This window comes from Callorhinchus milii, unplaced genomic scaffold (genome assembly GCF_018977255.1).
Source record: "Callorhinchus milii isolate IMCB2004 unplaced genomic scaffold, IMCB_Cmil_1.0 Scaffold14, whole genome shotgun sequence".
NCBI lineage: Eukaryota > Metazoa > Chordata > Chondrichthyes > Chimaeriformes > Callorhinchidae > Callorhinchus > Callorhinchus milii.
Window position 1 is genome coordinate 15,181,088 of NW_024704755.1, and position 15,383 is coordinate 15,196,470.

Consider the following 15,383-nt stretch of genomic DNA (forward strand, 5'->3'; position numbering starts at 1 on the left):
CAATTAATACTCCTGGTTCCCTTTCAGTTTTTATCTGACTCATAGAGTACATGTGTTTCCTATTTGTAGTAACTTGCATTTATTTGTATTAACCTTCACTTGCACATACCCTTGCAAACTTTCTTTGTAAGACCTCTGCTGCTCCGGCTAAATTGGTGTCCGTCTTGAACATGACTGATGGAACATTGCTGCTGCGGCCAAGTGGGCTGCATTTGCCTACATATATAATACAGCTGCTACACAACAAAAGCTTGCATTTCTATAATGCACTTGACGGAGATTATATGGAGTCCTGGAGCTCAGTGGTTAGAGCACTCGCTTTGCAAGTGAGAGACTTGAGTTCAATTCCAGGCAGAGGGTGAAACCTTGGGCAAGTTTCCTTACTCCACACAGAGCCTAATAATAATCCCTCCAAAACAATAATAAATTGGTCATTTTCAATCCACGACTGTTTGTGGGACATTGCTGTGCGCAATTGGCTGCCGCGTTTGCCCACAAATATACAGTCAATTCACTTTGCAGTGTGTTCTGTGAAGCGCTTTGGGACGTCCTCCCGACGTGAAAAGCGCTATATCAAATGCAAGGATTATTATTATTATTATATCTGGGACTCGTTTACAGTGGCATTTGCTGGGAGGCGAAGGGAGAGGGGGATCTGAGCATAGAAGCAGTCAAAGAAGTTGATTTTCAGGTGGGCAATTGACACATTATGTGGGAAGCTCTTTTGAGCAGTTTTGACCGTACAGGAGCTGTATATATAACAACAAACCCAAATATCATCATTATTCTGCGCTGTTCGCTTTTTTTTCCCAAGCCCTGGAGGAGCTGCAGTTCCTGTGCTCCACCACTGGGCGGTAGCGCTGCGCCTACAGCAGCGACTGCAGCACCCGCCGGCAGGTGTCGCTGTGCAGGGAGCCGCCGGGGCCGAGGCGGGGCGGGGCTGCCGGGAGATGTAGTTGTGGAGCGGGGGCCGGGGCTCTCGGAGCGGGGCTCAGCGCGGCGGGACCGGGGGGCGGGACCGGGCCGGGAGGGGGCGCGAAGGATGAGCTCCAAGAGGCCGCGAGGGGACCTCGGGAATGGGGTCGGCAGGAAACGGCTGATGAAGCGGCAGGAGCGGGTGGAGCTGAACCCACTGCTCTGGGAAGCGAAGGAGCGAGTGAGCGAGGCCTGGAGCCTGGGGCTCGAGTACTGCCATGGTGCGCGGGGGGCGGGGACCCCGCGGGGTGTCCGGGGAAAGCCCCGTTGCGGGATCCTCAACACTTCCCTCTACAAACTGCCGATTACCCATCACTCCGCAACTGGTGTCCCTCTCTCCCTCCCTCCCCCTCCCTCTCCCCCTCACACCCCCCCTCCCTCTCCCCCTCACACCCCCCTCCCTCTCCCCTCCCTCTCCCTCCCTCTCCCCCTCACACCCCCTCTCCCCTCACACTTCCCCTCCCTCCCCCTCCCTCCCTCACACTCCTCCTCACACTGGCCCCTCTCCCCCTCACACTCCCTCTCCCTCTCCCTCCCTTTCCCCTTCACACTCCCTCCCTCTCCCCCTCACACCCCCTCTCCCCCTCACACAGTCTCCCTCCCTCTCCCCCTCACACCCCCCCCTCCCCCTCACATTCCCCCCCTCCCCCTCACACCCCCTCTCCCCCTCACACCCTCCCTCTCCCTCTCCCCCTCACACCCCCCTCCCTCCCCCTCACACCCCCTCCCTCCCCCTCACACTCCCCCCCTCCCCCTCACATTCCCCCCTCCCCCTCACACCCCCTCTCCCCCTCACACAGCCTCCCTCCCTCTCCCCCTCACACCCCCCTCCCTCCCCTCACACCCCCCCCCTCCCCTCCACTCCCCCCTCCCCCTCACACCCCCCCCTCCCCCTCACACCCCCCCCTCCCCTCACATTCCCCCCCTCCCCCTCACATTCCCTCTCTCCCTCCCTCTCCCCCCACAACCGCTTCCCTCTCCCCTCACACCCCTCCCTCTCCCCCTCACACAGCCCCGTGTGCGGGTCATTCCCGCCCCGGGGGATGCAGTTCAAAATTCTCAGCCTCGCTTCCCAAACCCTTTCACGGGTCTCGCGCCTTCTCACCCACCCTGTCCGCTCCTGGGGGCTATCTGTGTGTGTGCGTGGGGGGGGGGTATGTTTGTGTGTGTGTGTGTCGGGCGGGGGGGGGGCGGGTTATGTTTGTGTAGGGGGAATGTGTGTGTGTGGGGGGTTATGTTTGTGTGTGTGGGGGGGGGGGCGGTAGTTGTGGGGGCACAAAATGTCTAGTCCCAACCATGTAATAATAATAATAAACCTGGCACTTGATACAGCGCCTTATCACGTCTTCGAGACGTCTCAAAGCGCTTCACAGGATACACTGTACAGTGAATTGACCGTACGCTTTGTGAGCGAAACGTTTTGTAACCAAATTTAACCGTTTGGTAGGAAACATTTCCACTTGTTTGCCTTTTATTTGCAACACGAGTTTGCCAACCCTCGCCCCCTTCTCAGCCTCCTTCAAGTCCCGCCTCAAGACCCTCCTTTTCGACCATGCCATCGGTCACCCCCCTCCCTCTCCCTTCTCTTCCCCCCCCCCCCCCCCCCCCCCCATGACCCCAGCTCGGGTCTGAAGTACTGTCCAGCTCCTTGGGACGTCCTCCCGACGTGAAAGGCGCTACACAAATGTAATCTTGTTGTTGTTATTTGCGGAGTGATGCAGAACTGTAAAAGTGCCTGAACCGTTCTGCTCTTCCCTTCACAGAGCAAGGCTTGGCAGTGGATACGCTGCCATTCCCACACTGTGTGATACCAAACTTCATCCAGAGCCAACCCTTTCTGGACGGACTTCATAATGAGCTTCTGCAGCAGCGCTTCCAGGAAAAATCCAATGATCTTTACAAGTTCCAGCAGGTCTGAGAGAGATTGAGGCGTGAATGAAAGGGGGATAAATATGTAGGATTGATGAAGTCGGCAGCAAACGTTTATAAATGAAGTTCTGGAACTGTTGGTCACGTTGTTTTCGCTTGATTGTCAAATGTTGTTTGGTCTGAAACTGCCATTTATTGCTGATGAAACTTTAAAAAAAAGAATTGAAATAGTATTAACTCCCTGAAGACATCCTGAGGATGTTTGACTCCTCTGTTTTCTATTAGCGTATAGTTTCACAGGCTATCGTTGCCCTAAGTGGTGATTGATGTGTGAGCCAAGATATTTAAGTGTAAAGGCTATTAGCTTGGAGTCCTGCAGCTTTGTGGTTAGAGCACTCTCCTTACAAGCGAGAGGACCTGTGTTTGCTTCTCGGGCAGGGCGAAACATTGGGCAAGTTTCCTTATTCCACACACTTCTGTTCACCTAGCATAGTAAGTAGGAACCCAGTTGTTAGTCGATTTGCAGATCGCTTTTCCGGGGATAATAATTCCATTCAAAAAAAACCTAATAATAATTTGATCACTAAATCCACGACTGTTTGTGGGACATTGCTGTGTGTAATTGGCTGCCACGTTTTACCCACAAAATATACAGTCAATTCACTTTACAGTATATTCTGTGAAGCGCTTTGAGACGTCGCGAAGATGCGATAAGGTGCTATATCAAATGCAAGAATTATTATTATTAGACTGTTGGTTACATCACAGCTGAGTTAGACTGTGTCCTCACCCAATGTTCTCACATACACTCCAGGGGAAGCTGCTGGATAAATCCTGTATCTCTTCCCTACTCCCGACAGTAGTTGGACCAACTGTATTGTTCCAAGGGTTGTCCGACTTGATATTGACTAATTCAGCAGAGATTAGGGATCGAACTTGGCACGTTGTAAACTTTTATGGCTCAGGTAGTCGCTGAACAAATTTGCTGAACCATCCCGGGGAGCTTTGTTTGTGATTGGAAGAGGTGTACTGCAAAAGTAATCTCTGATTGTAAATTATATTAGCACACTGATTTCCTCTGTGATCTCCTGTGTTGTATGAAATGACTTTACAAAAGACTAATGGACGGGTTCTATATATAAAGTTCTGTATATAAGTAGATCTGTTTTTATTCTATATCTTTCTTCCTCATAGTCAGGTGATCTGAAGGAGAGTAAAGAGCATCACATCGTAGGACTCAGGTGGGTTACAGTGATCGTTGAACAATAACAACAATAACAAAATTACACTTGTAAAGCGCCTTTCACGTTGGAACCCTTTGATCTCGCTCCAGAACCCCGCTTGTAACATCAGTCTGTTTGATCATAGTCTTTTCTGGGACATGGCTTGAACTCCTGTTGAGCCACTGAATTTAAATGGTGAATTCTGCATTTTTTATTATCATCATTATTCCTTCTGCCTATCTGCTGCATTGGTTCTTTCTGCTGTGAGAAGTCTCTGACTTGTTGTATGTAAATCAGTCGGATGTAAATCAGTGCTCCAAGGCCGAGATAGGTATTTTGATCAAATATAGGGTAAAATATCAATTGAAGGATTGACTGGCAGATACGGTTCAATAATTTTTTTGATAAAAATGTTTCAACCACCAAATAAAAACTCTTCCAAGTTGTGCTATTTTGTGGATGGAAGCTATTAGCCATGTTACTTTTCACTCTGTTGTGTGTGAAGGTGTCAGCTTTGCTGTGTTTCATTGTATTTCCTGCATTTCACTATATGTCAGTCCTGATAATCTGGCTCCCCACTCCTGCCACTTGTGATTAAATGAGGTGCTATTCCCCATTCGTGTCGTGACCAGTCCGTGACCATTTCTCTAACACTGATGTGTTAAAATCTTTATCCACACACTGAAAAGTGTGCTCCAGAACACCTTCACATTCAAACATATTTGCGAAAGAGAAGATATTCTAGCTATGGAGAAGGTGCAGTGCAGAGTAAGTTCACAAAGATGATACTGGAGGATATAGCTGTGAGGAGAGGCCAGAGAGGTTTGGATTCTTCTGTTGGAGCAGATAGGATTGAGGGTGATATGGAGAGGTGTTTAAAATTGAAAGGACTTGAGACAATTAATCGTGGAAAACTCAGCTGATAGGGGAATTTGAGGACAGGAGGGCATAAATTCACAATTACGACCATAATATAATTACAATCCTTACATTTGCTGGGAGGAAGTTCCAAAGTACTTCACATTATATACTGTAAGGTGCAGTGATTGTTTTATAGGCGTGCGTGGGACTAGAAGAGTAAAAGGAGAGGTTCAGAAGAGAGTTGTCAAGGTATGGACTGATATTTTAGTGTGGGTATTAGAGCAAAGAGTTGGCCCATTTAATAAAGAATTGGAGAAGTACATACAGAGGATGCAGGGAAAGAGCAGGGAATCAGGGTTAGGATAGATGGCTTCTTGGATGAGCAAACCTCAACACAAAAAAGGGCCAAATGGTTTGTTGTGCTATAATAATTTCACCCACAAAATACATAGTCAATTCACTTTGCAGTGTATTCTGAAGAGCTTTGACACGTCTCGAAGACATGATGAAGCGCTAAATCAAATGCAAGGATTATTATTATGGTTCTATGCATATGTGCAAAAATGCCTTGTAGGGTATGCTCTAATTCAGCAGATACATGGATACAATCATTCACCTTAAACTTTTTGCAGAAACGTGCTCTTTGAAGACTTTCGGAGGTGGCTGACTGACATCACTGAGGTCAAATTGGAAAATACTGTGGATTTATCTTGTGCTATGTATGAATATACAGGTACGCAGTACAATAGAGCCAGACTGTTTTGCGAGCGTTGGGATTGATGCGTGTAAGAAGCTGGCCGGTCTGCCATGACTCCTTGTGCAGGAAATGCTCATGGGAACGGTCACGGCTGTTCAGCTGGCTTCCTTCACAGGAAGGTGATCTGACAACCCAGAAGTGGGGCCAACAGCCATTTCTTCTGAAGTCGTTATTTCATTGGCTGTAAATTTATGGAACCAAAACAAAGTTCCACTTCCACAAGGCAGAGAATGAAGTTCCACTAATGTATGACATTCCACTGATAGCCCACAGGATAAACATGTTTCACAGTGCAGCATTGAGCTACTGGATTATCAGTCCCAGGTTGTTCAGTGGTCAGTGCTTCGCTATCTGATCTCAACTGCAATGGAATAGGAACATCACCATTGACGTCAAGACCCTTGAGAGAGAACCTCGTTGATTGTGACTGATATAAACATAATTTTTTTGGAAGATCTTATCAGTTGGGAAATCCGTCCATTTTTGAGTGAAATTCAGTAAAAGTTGATAGAAAATCGTTTTAAAATCTGGGAATGTAAGAGATCTGAAAACATGAAGAACTAGTCAGCATTCCTGAGGTGAATGTTGTTGAACTTTAGATTTGATGCCTTTGCAGATGTCTTACTCTGCCACGACGATGAGTTAGAGGGTCGGAGATTTGCATTCATCCTGTACCTTGTTCCTGAGTGGGAGACATGTGATGGAGGCACCTTGGACCTTTATGATGTGGATGGTGAGCTTCATTTACACATTTGACCATTGCCTATGTTTGAGGAGTCACTATGAGACTAGTCTATTTACCTACCTGCGTGTGTTGGTGATTACAATCTGTCCAATATCTCACAGACATGATGAGATTCCTTGGTGTTGAACTCAAAGCTCAAGTGAGAATGATGTTTACAATTCATTCTGTGCATTAAAGTAAAATGCCATCAGTGGGTGTTGGAGACATTGCATTTAAGAATACGGTACTGAACTCAGGTGCTCTTTTACAGAACATTATCAGCCTCGTCAGATTGTCAAGTCTCTGACTCCTTCGTGGAACACACTGGTTTTCTTTGAGGTGTCTCCTGTGTCTTATCATCAGGTAAAGTTGTGGTTGGGTTCATGATAAACTGAGTAGTGGGTACCAGTGATGATAAAAATACTTTTAAATAAATAGAGAACTTTCAGGCTCCATTTGTGAATCAGATTGAGGCAGCTGCGGTATTCAAAATGATTGTAGCATGTAAAATAAATGAAGGAAACCAGTTAAAAAAATAATGAGAAGAGTGTGAGCTGAACTCTAAAGAAAGCAAAGGGGAAAGTGTATGGACTGTAAAGATGTAAGCAAATGATGGAAAGGAAAACGAGAACTATGTACAGCTTAACACAGGGGAAAGTCAAGTGAAAGATTAGGGTTAATCACGCTGTTAGTTATATTTACTTAACCTGCTTTTTACATGCAGTGAATCTATATATCTTTCCTGGAATGTATTTTGAACATAGTTCCTTCAGAGTTCTTGGTTTAATTTCATATATACAGTAGATATGTTTGTAGGAAATTGTAATGTATGTAGAGTTCTTTGTTTGCAGGCTTGACTATTGTACTTAATATCATTGCCTGAGAACACATCTAAGATCAGCATTGCACAGAACCAAATGTTCCCACAAGCTGGCAAAGTTCAGGGGTAACGCCCAGAGGCCATTGCAATCGGTTCTCTGGCCTCTTTTAGCATTTCACTGGCTTTTTGAGTTTGTAGTTTGCTTGTGTTGCAAATATCACAATTTGAATGGGGTGTGATATTTAAAAGTCACAATAAATACATCCAATCCAGTCTGATTCCTATTGATTATGCACTGTGTAGTGGGATAGAGTGCTAATATTTCACCTCTGGATCCTAGGAATATATCCAGCAGAATGGGATGAATGTCTTCTCTGTCTGTTGCTGTAAGGGTCTGTCCGACATATAATGAGTGTCTTTTTAACATGTTATTGAAGTTGTTACTCAATGTCGTTTGCTGCTATTTGTTGGAATTATTTGATGTGGTGATCCTATCCGCACTAGGTGTCTGAAGTTGTCTCAGAAGGGAAATGCCGCCTTTCTGTCAGTGGCTGGTTTCATGGGCCTTCGCTGGAGAGGCCACCTCGTTACATTGAATCCCTGTCTCCTCGGCACCAACATATTGCATGCGATGTAAGTACAGATGCCACCACATCACTCACCAACAACAGGATTCTTTTGTCCACCAGTTTGGATAGTCAGACTGTCGTGCCAGTCTCAGTCTGATTCCAATAATTGCCTTCTTTGGTGGGAGGGAGTTGGATGATACAATGGATCAACGCATTGCTGGGTTCTTATTGAACTCTCAAATCATCATGAGAACTGAACGATATTATACGCAATAAATTTATTAGGACCTGATAGATCTCATACAGGAGAAACTTCATACAAAGTTAGATTGTATTAGCCAGTAGTACAGAACAGAAGAAAAAACACAATACGTGACTTGCCTGTCCCGAAACTGACATCTCTTGATTGTCTTCAGCTCAGCTCAAGTATGGACTTACTAACCCTTTATACATTACTTGGTTATCATATGGCATTTACGTATGCACTCTTCATGTCACGTCCGCATCAGAATTTTACCAAGACGATACCTTGTGTCCGATTCCTGCTTTTCACAAATCTTAAACATTAAGCCAACGTTAAGTATCAGTTCTTTGCATCAAGTGGTTAGTTCTGAAGATCAGCAACGGGTATCAGATAAATAATCTCATGCTGCACTAGAATGGTCAATGACCATACTGTGAAAGTTTCTGGACCTTACCAACCAGGGCATTATTAGTAATCTAATAATAAGCGCCCTGGGATGCTACTGTGCATGAGGGGCTCTATGTAAATGCAAGTTGTTGTTGTACATTCTGAAGCTGAGCGTATCAGTCATTTTAATTCCTTCTCAACTTGCATTCCAACTGCATTGTTCTTTCACCTCTGGGACCAGTCTGAGGGACCAGACTTGTATCCAGCCCAGGCTGATGGATCAAAATCTCATCTTTATTCCTTCATGGAATAAACTTGTGTCACTTTCATCTGAATTACAGGGTAAAGGAATTCCTAGTCATTGAGGCCACAGGGATGACTAGTGTGGGCAGTGAAAGTGTTACACTAGTGCTGTGAGAAAGGAGTACTCCTGTTATTAGGGCAGAGCACCGGGAGCTTTATGTCTATCCATGGCTATATTTGGTTTGCGAGTGCTAGATACTAATATTGGGGGCTTAAAATATTCCACTTGCTTCCAGGCCTTTGGACCACTCAGTTCCAGTTCTGACCCAATCCCAAACTGTGGGCTGTTCTGTAACTTGGCATTTGTAAGGATTTGAGTGTAACAAAGGTTCAGTTACCAATTCACCACCACTGGAGGTCACTGTTTCATTCATTTAGCAGCAACTTGTGCAACATCCTCTCACAGAAGAGGGATGGAGCTGGTTACTAAGATGGTAGCATGGAGCCCTGCTTCTGATATCACACAGCCACATTTATCATGTTAACCTTGTCCCTTATATTGTGCCCTCTTCTCATTTTAGGAACAAATTCTTTACGACTGGATCAGTCCGATCTACATGGACATGCAAACACAGGCCCAGGTCCAAGAGGAGTTTGAGGAGAAGTCGGCGATGCTCCTGAAGAATTTTCTGAAGGTAAGAACTCGACAGTGATCAGTTAGAAGGTAATAATAATAATAGTCCTTGCATTTGAAATAGTTCTTTTCATGTCTTCTAGATTTCTCAAAGCGGTTTACAGAATATACTGTAAAGTGAGTTGACTATATATTTGTGGAGAAACGTGGTAGCCAATTGCGCACAGCAGTGTCCCACAAACATTCGTGGATTGATGTGACCAATTGTATTATTTTTTTTTTTTTCTTGAGGGATTATTATCAGGCGTGTGGAGTAAGGAAGTTTACCCAAAGTTTCACCTTGCTGGGAATCAAACCCAGGTCTCTCGCTTGTGAGATGATTGCTCTAACCACTGAGTTACAGGACTCCTGAACTGAAGGATAATAACTAATAAATGTTGGCTTGGTGTAAAGTAATGTATTTTTATAGTCACTTTGTTCTAAATTTGTCCCATGTATTACCATGCACAACTAGCTCACAAGATCTTGCCTGTACCCATTGTAAATGGTCAACAATTACCTCCTCAGTGTAGTTTGGCTTACTCTTAAATATTGGTGTGGGTCCAACATGTCCAGTATGCAGGTTACCACTGACTGGTGACATATGTGCCAGTCAGGACGGAATTCATTTACCTGTTGTGTAATGTACAAGTATAGGGATTAACACATCTGTGGTCCACTCTTGAGAACCATTACAACACCAGACGGGGGTGATTTTTGCCATTACCTGAAGTGCGCTACATGTGTAGTGGAGCTGGCACAGAGATGCTCTCAAGACATACCAGATGAGAATGAAGTTTTCCCTTTAAACTGTTGCTTAAGATTACAATGGCATTGATATACCCCCCGGATTGAATAGAACCTCTGTGTTTGTCTTCATTGTGCAGAAAGAGAAGTTTCAGATGGTGTGTGAGGCTCTGCACAGCACGGACATGAAATGGAAGAGAAAGGGACCTGCTAACAAGAGGTAGGTGTAGCACTTCTCTTGAGAATGTTCGCTCGCTCAATTCAACTTCCAAATCGTAGAGAGACGGAGACTAAAGGCGAGTCCTGCTGGTGGCATTGATATATGTGAATGGTCCTGCTGATGATGAGGTGTGTGACAAGTCTAGATTGTTCAAAACATTGGGCCAGTTTCCTTACTCCACATGCCTGTTTCCCTCGCAGTAAGTAGGATTCCAGTTGGTTAGTTGATGGGGGGATAATTCCTTCAAAAAAAATAATAATTTGGTCGTTAAACCCACGACTCTTTGTGGGACACTGCTGTGTGCAATTGGCTGCCATGTTTCGCCCACAAAAGATACACAGTCAATTCACTTTACAGTATATTCTGTGAAGCGTTTTGAGATGTCACAAAGATGTATATCAAATGCAAGGATTATTATTATTATCTGTTTGTTTTATAGATGCTATCATCAAGCAGATGAAGATGGCCTCCCTGACATTCTTGCCCAGTGTATGAAGCTGTTTCGCTCCGAAGCCATGTTTCTGCTCCTGTCCAATTTCACCGGCTTAAAACTGCACCTCCTTGCAGCCTCAAACGAGGATGAGGAGGAGGAGGAGGAGACAGGCGAGACCTCTTCAGAGACTAAGTCGTCTGCTATCAATGGACATGAGTGCTCCAGCACAGAAATAGACGGCAAGCCTGAAGCAATGGACCAGAGAGAGGATGAGATTGGAGATGGGGAAAGTGGAACAAAGGAAAACGAAGAATCTGGAGAGAAGAAAAGTATGTTTGATGTGAAGCGCTTTGATGTTTCCTTCTAACATAAAAGGGCTATACATAATGTAAGAATTGTTATTTTTATCTCCAGTTCACTTGATAAGTTGACTCTATGTTCAATGGAACTGAGAAGTTGAGGGGAGAAATGTAATTTGAGGTTTTCAATATTATGAATGGTTTTCATAACGCAAATAAAGACTGCATTTAGAAACAGGAGAGCGTAAATTGAGGAAACAGAAATACTTTTGCACAGAGGTGATTAAAGTGTGGATTGCGTTACCACAAAGCACTGTTGAAGCTGTTGAGTCCATAAGTCAATTTGAAGGAGAATTGAAAAACCATATGAAAGATTACAGAAAAAGAGCAGAGGAATGGGATTGGAGTAGATAACTCAATTGGGAATTGAGCATCAATACAGACTCCATGTGACAAATGGCCTCCTGTGCTGTAACCATTCTTTATACTCAGTTTATACTCCAAATTCCTGACTGTCCAGGTCCTTTGGACGTCCTCCCGACATGAAAGGTGCTATACAAATGTAATTTGTTTTTTTTACTAAATTATTATACAATGTTAAGGTTCTGTTGGGGTTGAAACTGTATATACATTGTAAACACCTGTAAATGCTCTGATGAAATCACCTTGCTTTTTGTCCCCAGAGCCCAGTGTTCCTATGTGCCGGGGTGAGTTACGGCACTGGAGAAATGGCTACTACACCCTTATCCATGACACCAATGTGGAAAATTCCGAGTTTGCACTCGATCTGCTGCTGTTTTGCAGGTGCAAAGGTACAGGTTCTTACTTACATTTGAGAACGAGCTGCAGCACCTTCAGAAAACAGCTTGTGTAGAGACACAGCACTATCCGGGGGTGGGGTTGTTGTAGAGGTAGAGTGTTTGGTGGTGTCTCTGGAGGTACAGAATCTTCTGCCTTCTGACTGAGGAAGATATTTCGACTGGGAGGAACAATAAAATGGGTGAAAATGGAAAGCTATCCTTTGGGCAATGTGTATTTGTGTTAGACACGATCCTTTCAGGGACCATAGATAAGTATTTATGTCAAGCATGAAATTCACCTCATAGATTGAGGGTGGTGTTTGCTATGCCGGCAGCTTTGTGCCAAAGAAAATTTATTTTAAAATAACTTTCAAATCAGCTTTCTGAAATAGCATGTGACAGCTGGAATAAAGAGAGGAAGCAAAATAAAAACATTTAAATAATGAAATAACTGGCACTTTTGTAGCATCGGTAGGTTTGAAACATTTCCGAACACTTCACAGTAATTGTTGTCTGGTCGAGGTACTGTTTTTGTGAGCTGTTGAATAGTATTGTAAGATTTTTAACATTCCCCTGACAGGCAGACAAGAGTTTGGTTAATATCAATGCATGTATGAATAGTACCACAAGGTGCTGGCTAATATTAGTTGCTGAGGCTTGTGGTGTGAGGAGCTAAATTAACATTGGTGAGGTTGCAGTTAAAACATGAGAGGTGTTACTGAGCTTGATAGAATGACATAGATGGAAAATTAACAGGTTCGAGATGTGGTTAGTAATGCAGGGTGCTGACTGAAAGGTGTTAAAACAACAGTTTGCATTTACACAATTGGCTCCCTTGTTTTGCCCACAAAATATACAGTCAATTCACTTTCCAGCAGCAACACAAACTTGCATTTGTATTGCGCCCTTCACGTGGGATAGAGTTACAGAGACTGAGCCTGAGATGGTTGCAAAATGGGGGCAGAGGAGATTGCATATAGCCTTGTATTGGAGGAAATACTGATCTTATTGCAAGAAATTAACATCTGCGGAGATACAGTCAGTAATACAGGCTCGGAGGGGTTACTGAACCTTATTGCTTGATGCAGGTTAAGTTAAAATCAGCACAGTGGTGCAATATTTAGCAACGCAGGATGCTGCCTGGGAGGAGCTGACAGGTTGCAGTTCTAGCTAGTGATACTGGACTCTAGCGGTTTACGGTTACTAATCTGGAAAGTATGACTGAAACAGATTAACATCAGACATACTGTCAGTGATGCACAACAATGGCTGGGAGGAGTAAATGAAACATGCGATAGCATTAAATTAGTAAGATGTGGTTGATGGAGCTGTCGCCGGCTCAGACACAAATAGACCAAATAGTCTCCTTCTGTGTAGTAAACAAGTAAAAAGGCTGGCTGCCACATTTCGCCCACAAATTTACAGTCTATTCACTTTACAGTCTATTGAGACATCTAGAAGACGTGGAAAGCGCTATATCAAATGCAAGGATTATTATTATTATAAACCTATGATTCTTTCTACTATTTGATCCCAGCCAACAATCCCTCAAATAAAATTGGTCATTCACTTCATGGCTATTTGTGGGACATTGCTATGTGCAAATTGGCTACTGCATTTGCCAACAAATCTAGTTACTACACACAATCATAAAATCCTGTGAAGTTCATTGAAATGTCTAGATGATGTGATAAGGCGCTATATCAACAAAGGTTATTATTTTTACTGATAATGGTTCAGTTCCACAACATTTGGCCTGATTCAAGCCAGCATCCTTACCATGTCGTCAGGTTACAATATAATAAGAGGAATATTATCTCAATGAATTTAACGTAGTTTCCTTCCGCTTGCACCACCTAATATTATCTGAACAATCTTACATGGAATAAGCACAGCTCTTCACGTGAAGGATTTGTGATCAGACCATCAGTGTCATGAACAAGTAGCTTTAGTGCTGAAATCCGTGCTTAGGGCTGTTGTGTTTCCTGATCTTATTGGGGAGGTAAAGAACTGTATATTGAAGGAGGAAAAGCTTCAGGATCAGTTCTGTAATAGGTAAAGGCTGTGATGCAGGTGGGTGGATGAGGACATAACAGCAGAGGTAAGCGTTGAGAGCTCGGACAAGCAACTAAAAAGCAGTGTTTGTGTTTCAGGCTGGGACGCGGAATTTGGCGGAGTTACTTCATATATCGCTAAAGGGGAAGATGAAGAGGTACGTTGGGTTGATCCATTCTTTTGATCTCTGTTATATATTGCTGGATCAGTAACTCAAGTGGAGTGTGCTTGCCAGTTAAGTAGAAGCTTGAGAGTAGGAACTACAGAATATGCCTGTTAAAAGGATATCAGCTGTAGCTAATTAGGATTCTGCGCACACCATTGACATGTTCAGTTCTGGGGTGTTAAAACTGACACTGCCTCTAATTGAGTATGGGCTTGAGTTTGGGAATTAAAGAGAAGTCCTGGAGAGAGACCAAAATAAAACAGTAGATTGGGTTGGCACAGTGGCGTGTTATATTGAGGCACTTGTTTTGGGGTCAGAAGATTGTCGGCTTGTTAGAGGCAGAAAAGGTACTTCTCTTTTCAAGTAGTGCCACGGGATCTTTAACATCCACCGACAAGATCTCGGTTTATGCGTCTCCTAGCAGCCCACTGGTGTGAACTATTAGCTCAAGGTCCCAAAATTGGGCTTGACCCTCCGCTCCACCTCTCTCTCCCCCCCCCCCCCGTCTTGAATTGAACTGAATTCAAACCTCAATGGTAACATTTACAATTCTAAACACAGGGAATCTCTAAGTTTATCATATCACAGTGAGGAAGCCCGATGCCATCACAGGGAAGCACTGGAAGAAGGCCACAGAGAGAGAAAATCAGAGTGAATCACCTGCATCCCTGTGGTGCTCTATCCAGCAGATAGCAGAGTGACATTGTAGTCCAAGGGCTAGGAGAAGGCAACATGAGAAAGGAAATAAAAGAAAATTGGGAATGATCTTGTAAAAAGAATGATCAGTAACCTGGGAACCTCTCTTGCTGTGTTTCAGTTACTTACGCTTTCTCCAGAAGAAAACTCCTTGGCTCTGATCTACCGAGATAAGGAAACACTGAAGTTTGTGAAACACATTAACCAGCGAAGTGTGAGCCAGTGTCTGAGCGCCTCTGAGAAGAACGGATTCTGGGACTTTTCCTTTGTGTATTACGAATGACTGCAGGAGCTTTGATGCCCCTTTTGTGTTTAAAGGAAGAGCTATGATCCTCTTTCTAAATCATCCACACAAACTTGCCTGTGATATGTGGAGTGAAAATGTCAAAATACACACATTGGTTTTAAAACCTGAACCCCGCTTTTCATAGTGTGAGTGTTGGTCATTTAAAACGAGTCAGACCTGGTGCAGCGGATGGGACCGTGTAATACTCAGCACAGAAGCCAGGGGTCAGCATGTCAACGTTTAATCCCTTTTCACCATCACTTAAGAGATTTGTGAGCTTTGCATATATTCCTTCATTTAAAGAGGCCTCATTCTGCCTGGAACTGGGGCTGACAG

The 15,383-nt window shown here is 44.2% G+C and overlaps 1 protein-coding gene across 1 annotated transcript; it reads left to right on the forward strand.

The window, feature by feature from the left end:
- Positions 1 to 996: 996 nt before the first annotated feature.
- ogfod1 (2-oxoglutarate and iron-dependent oxygenase domain containing 1) lies at positions 997 to 15,177 on the forward strand. Its single transcript, XM_007904643.2, has 13 exons — positions 997 to 1,196; positions 2,739 to 2,887; positions 4,039 to 4,085; positions 5,561 to 5,661; positions 6,302 to 6,418; positions 6,681 to 6,772; positions 7,734 to 7,862; positions 9,254 to 9,367; positions 10,233 to 10,312; positions 10,752 to 11,074; positions 11,728 to 11,856; positions 13,998 to 14,056; positions 14,883 to 15,177. Exons 1-13 carry the CDS (start codon positions 1,043 to 1,045, stop codon positions 15,042 to 15,044), a joined length of 1,656 nt encoding a protein of 551 aa, XP_007902834.1. The 5' UTR covers positions 997 to 1,042; the 3' UTR covers positions 15,045 to 15,177.
- The last annotated feature ends 206 nt before the right edge of the window (positions 15,178 to 15,383 follow it).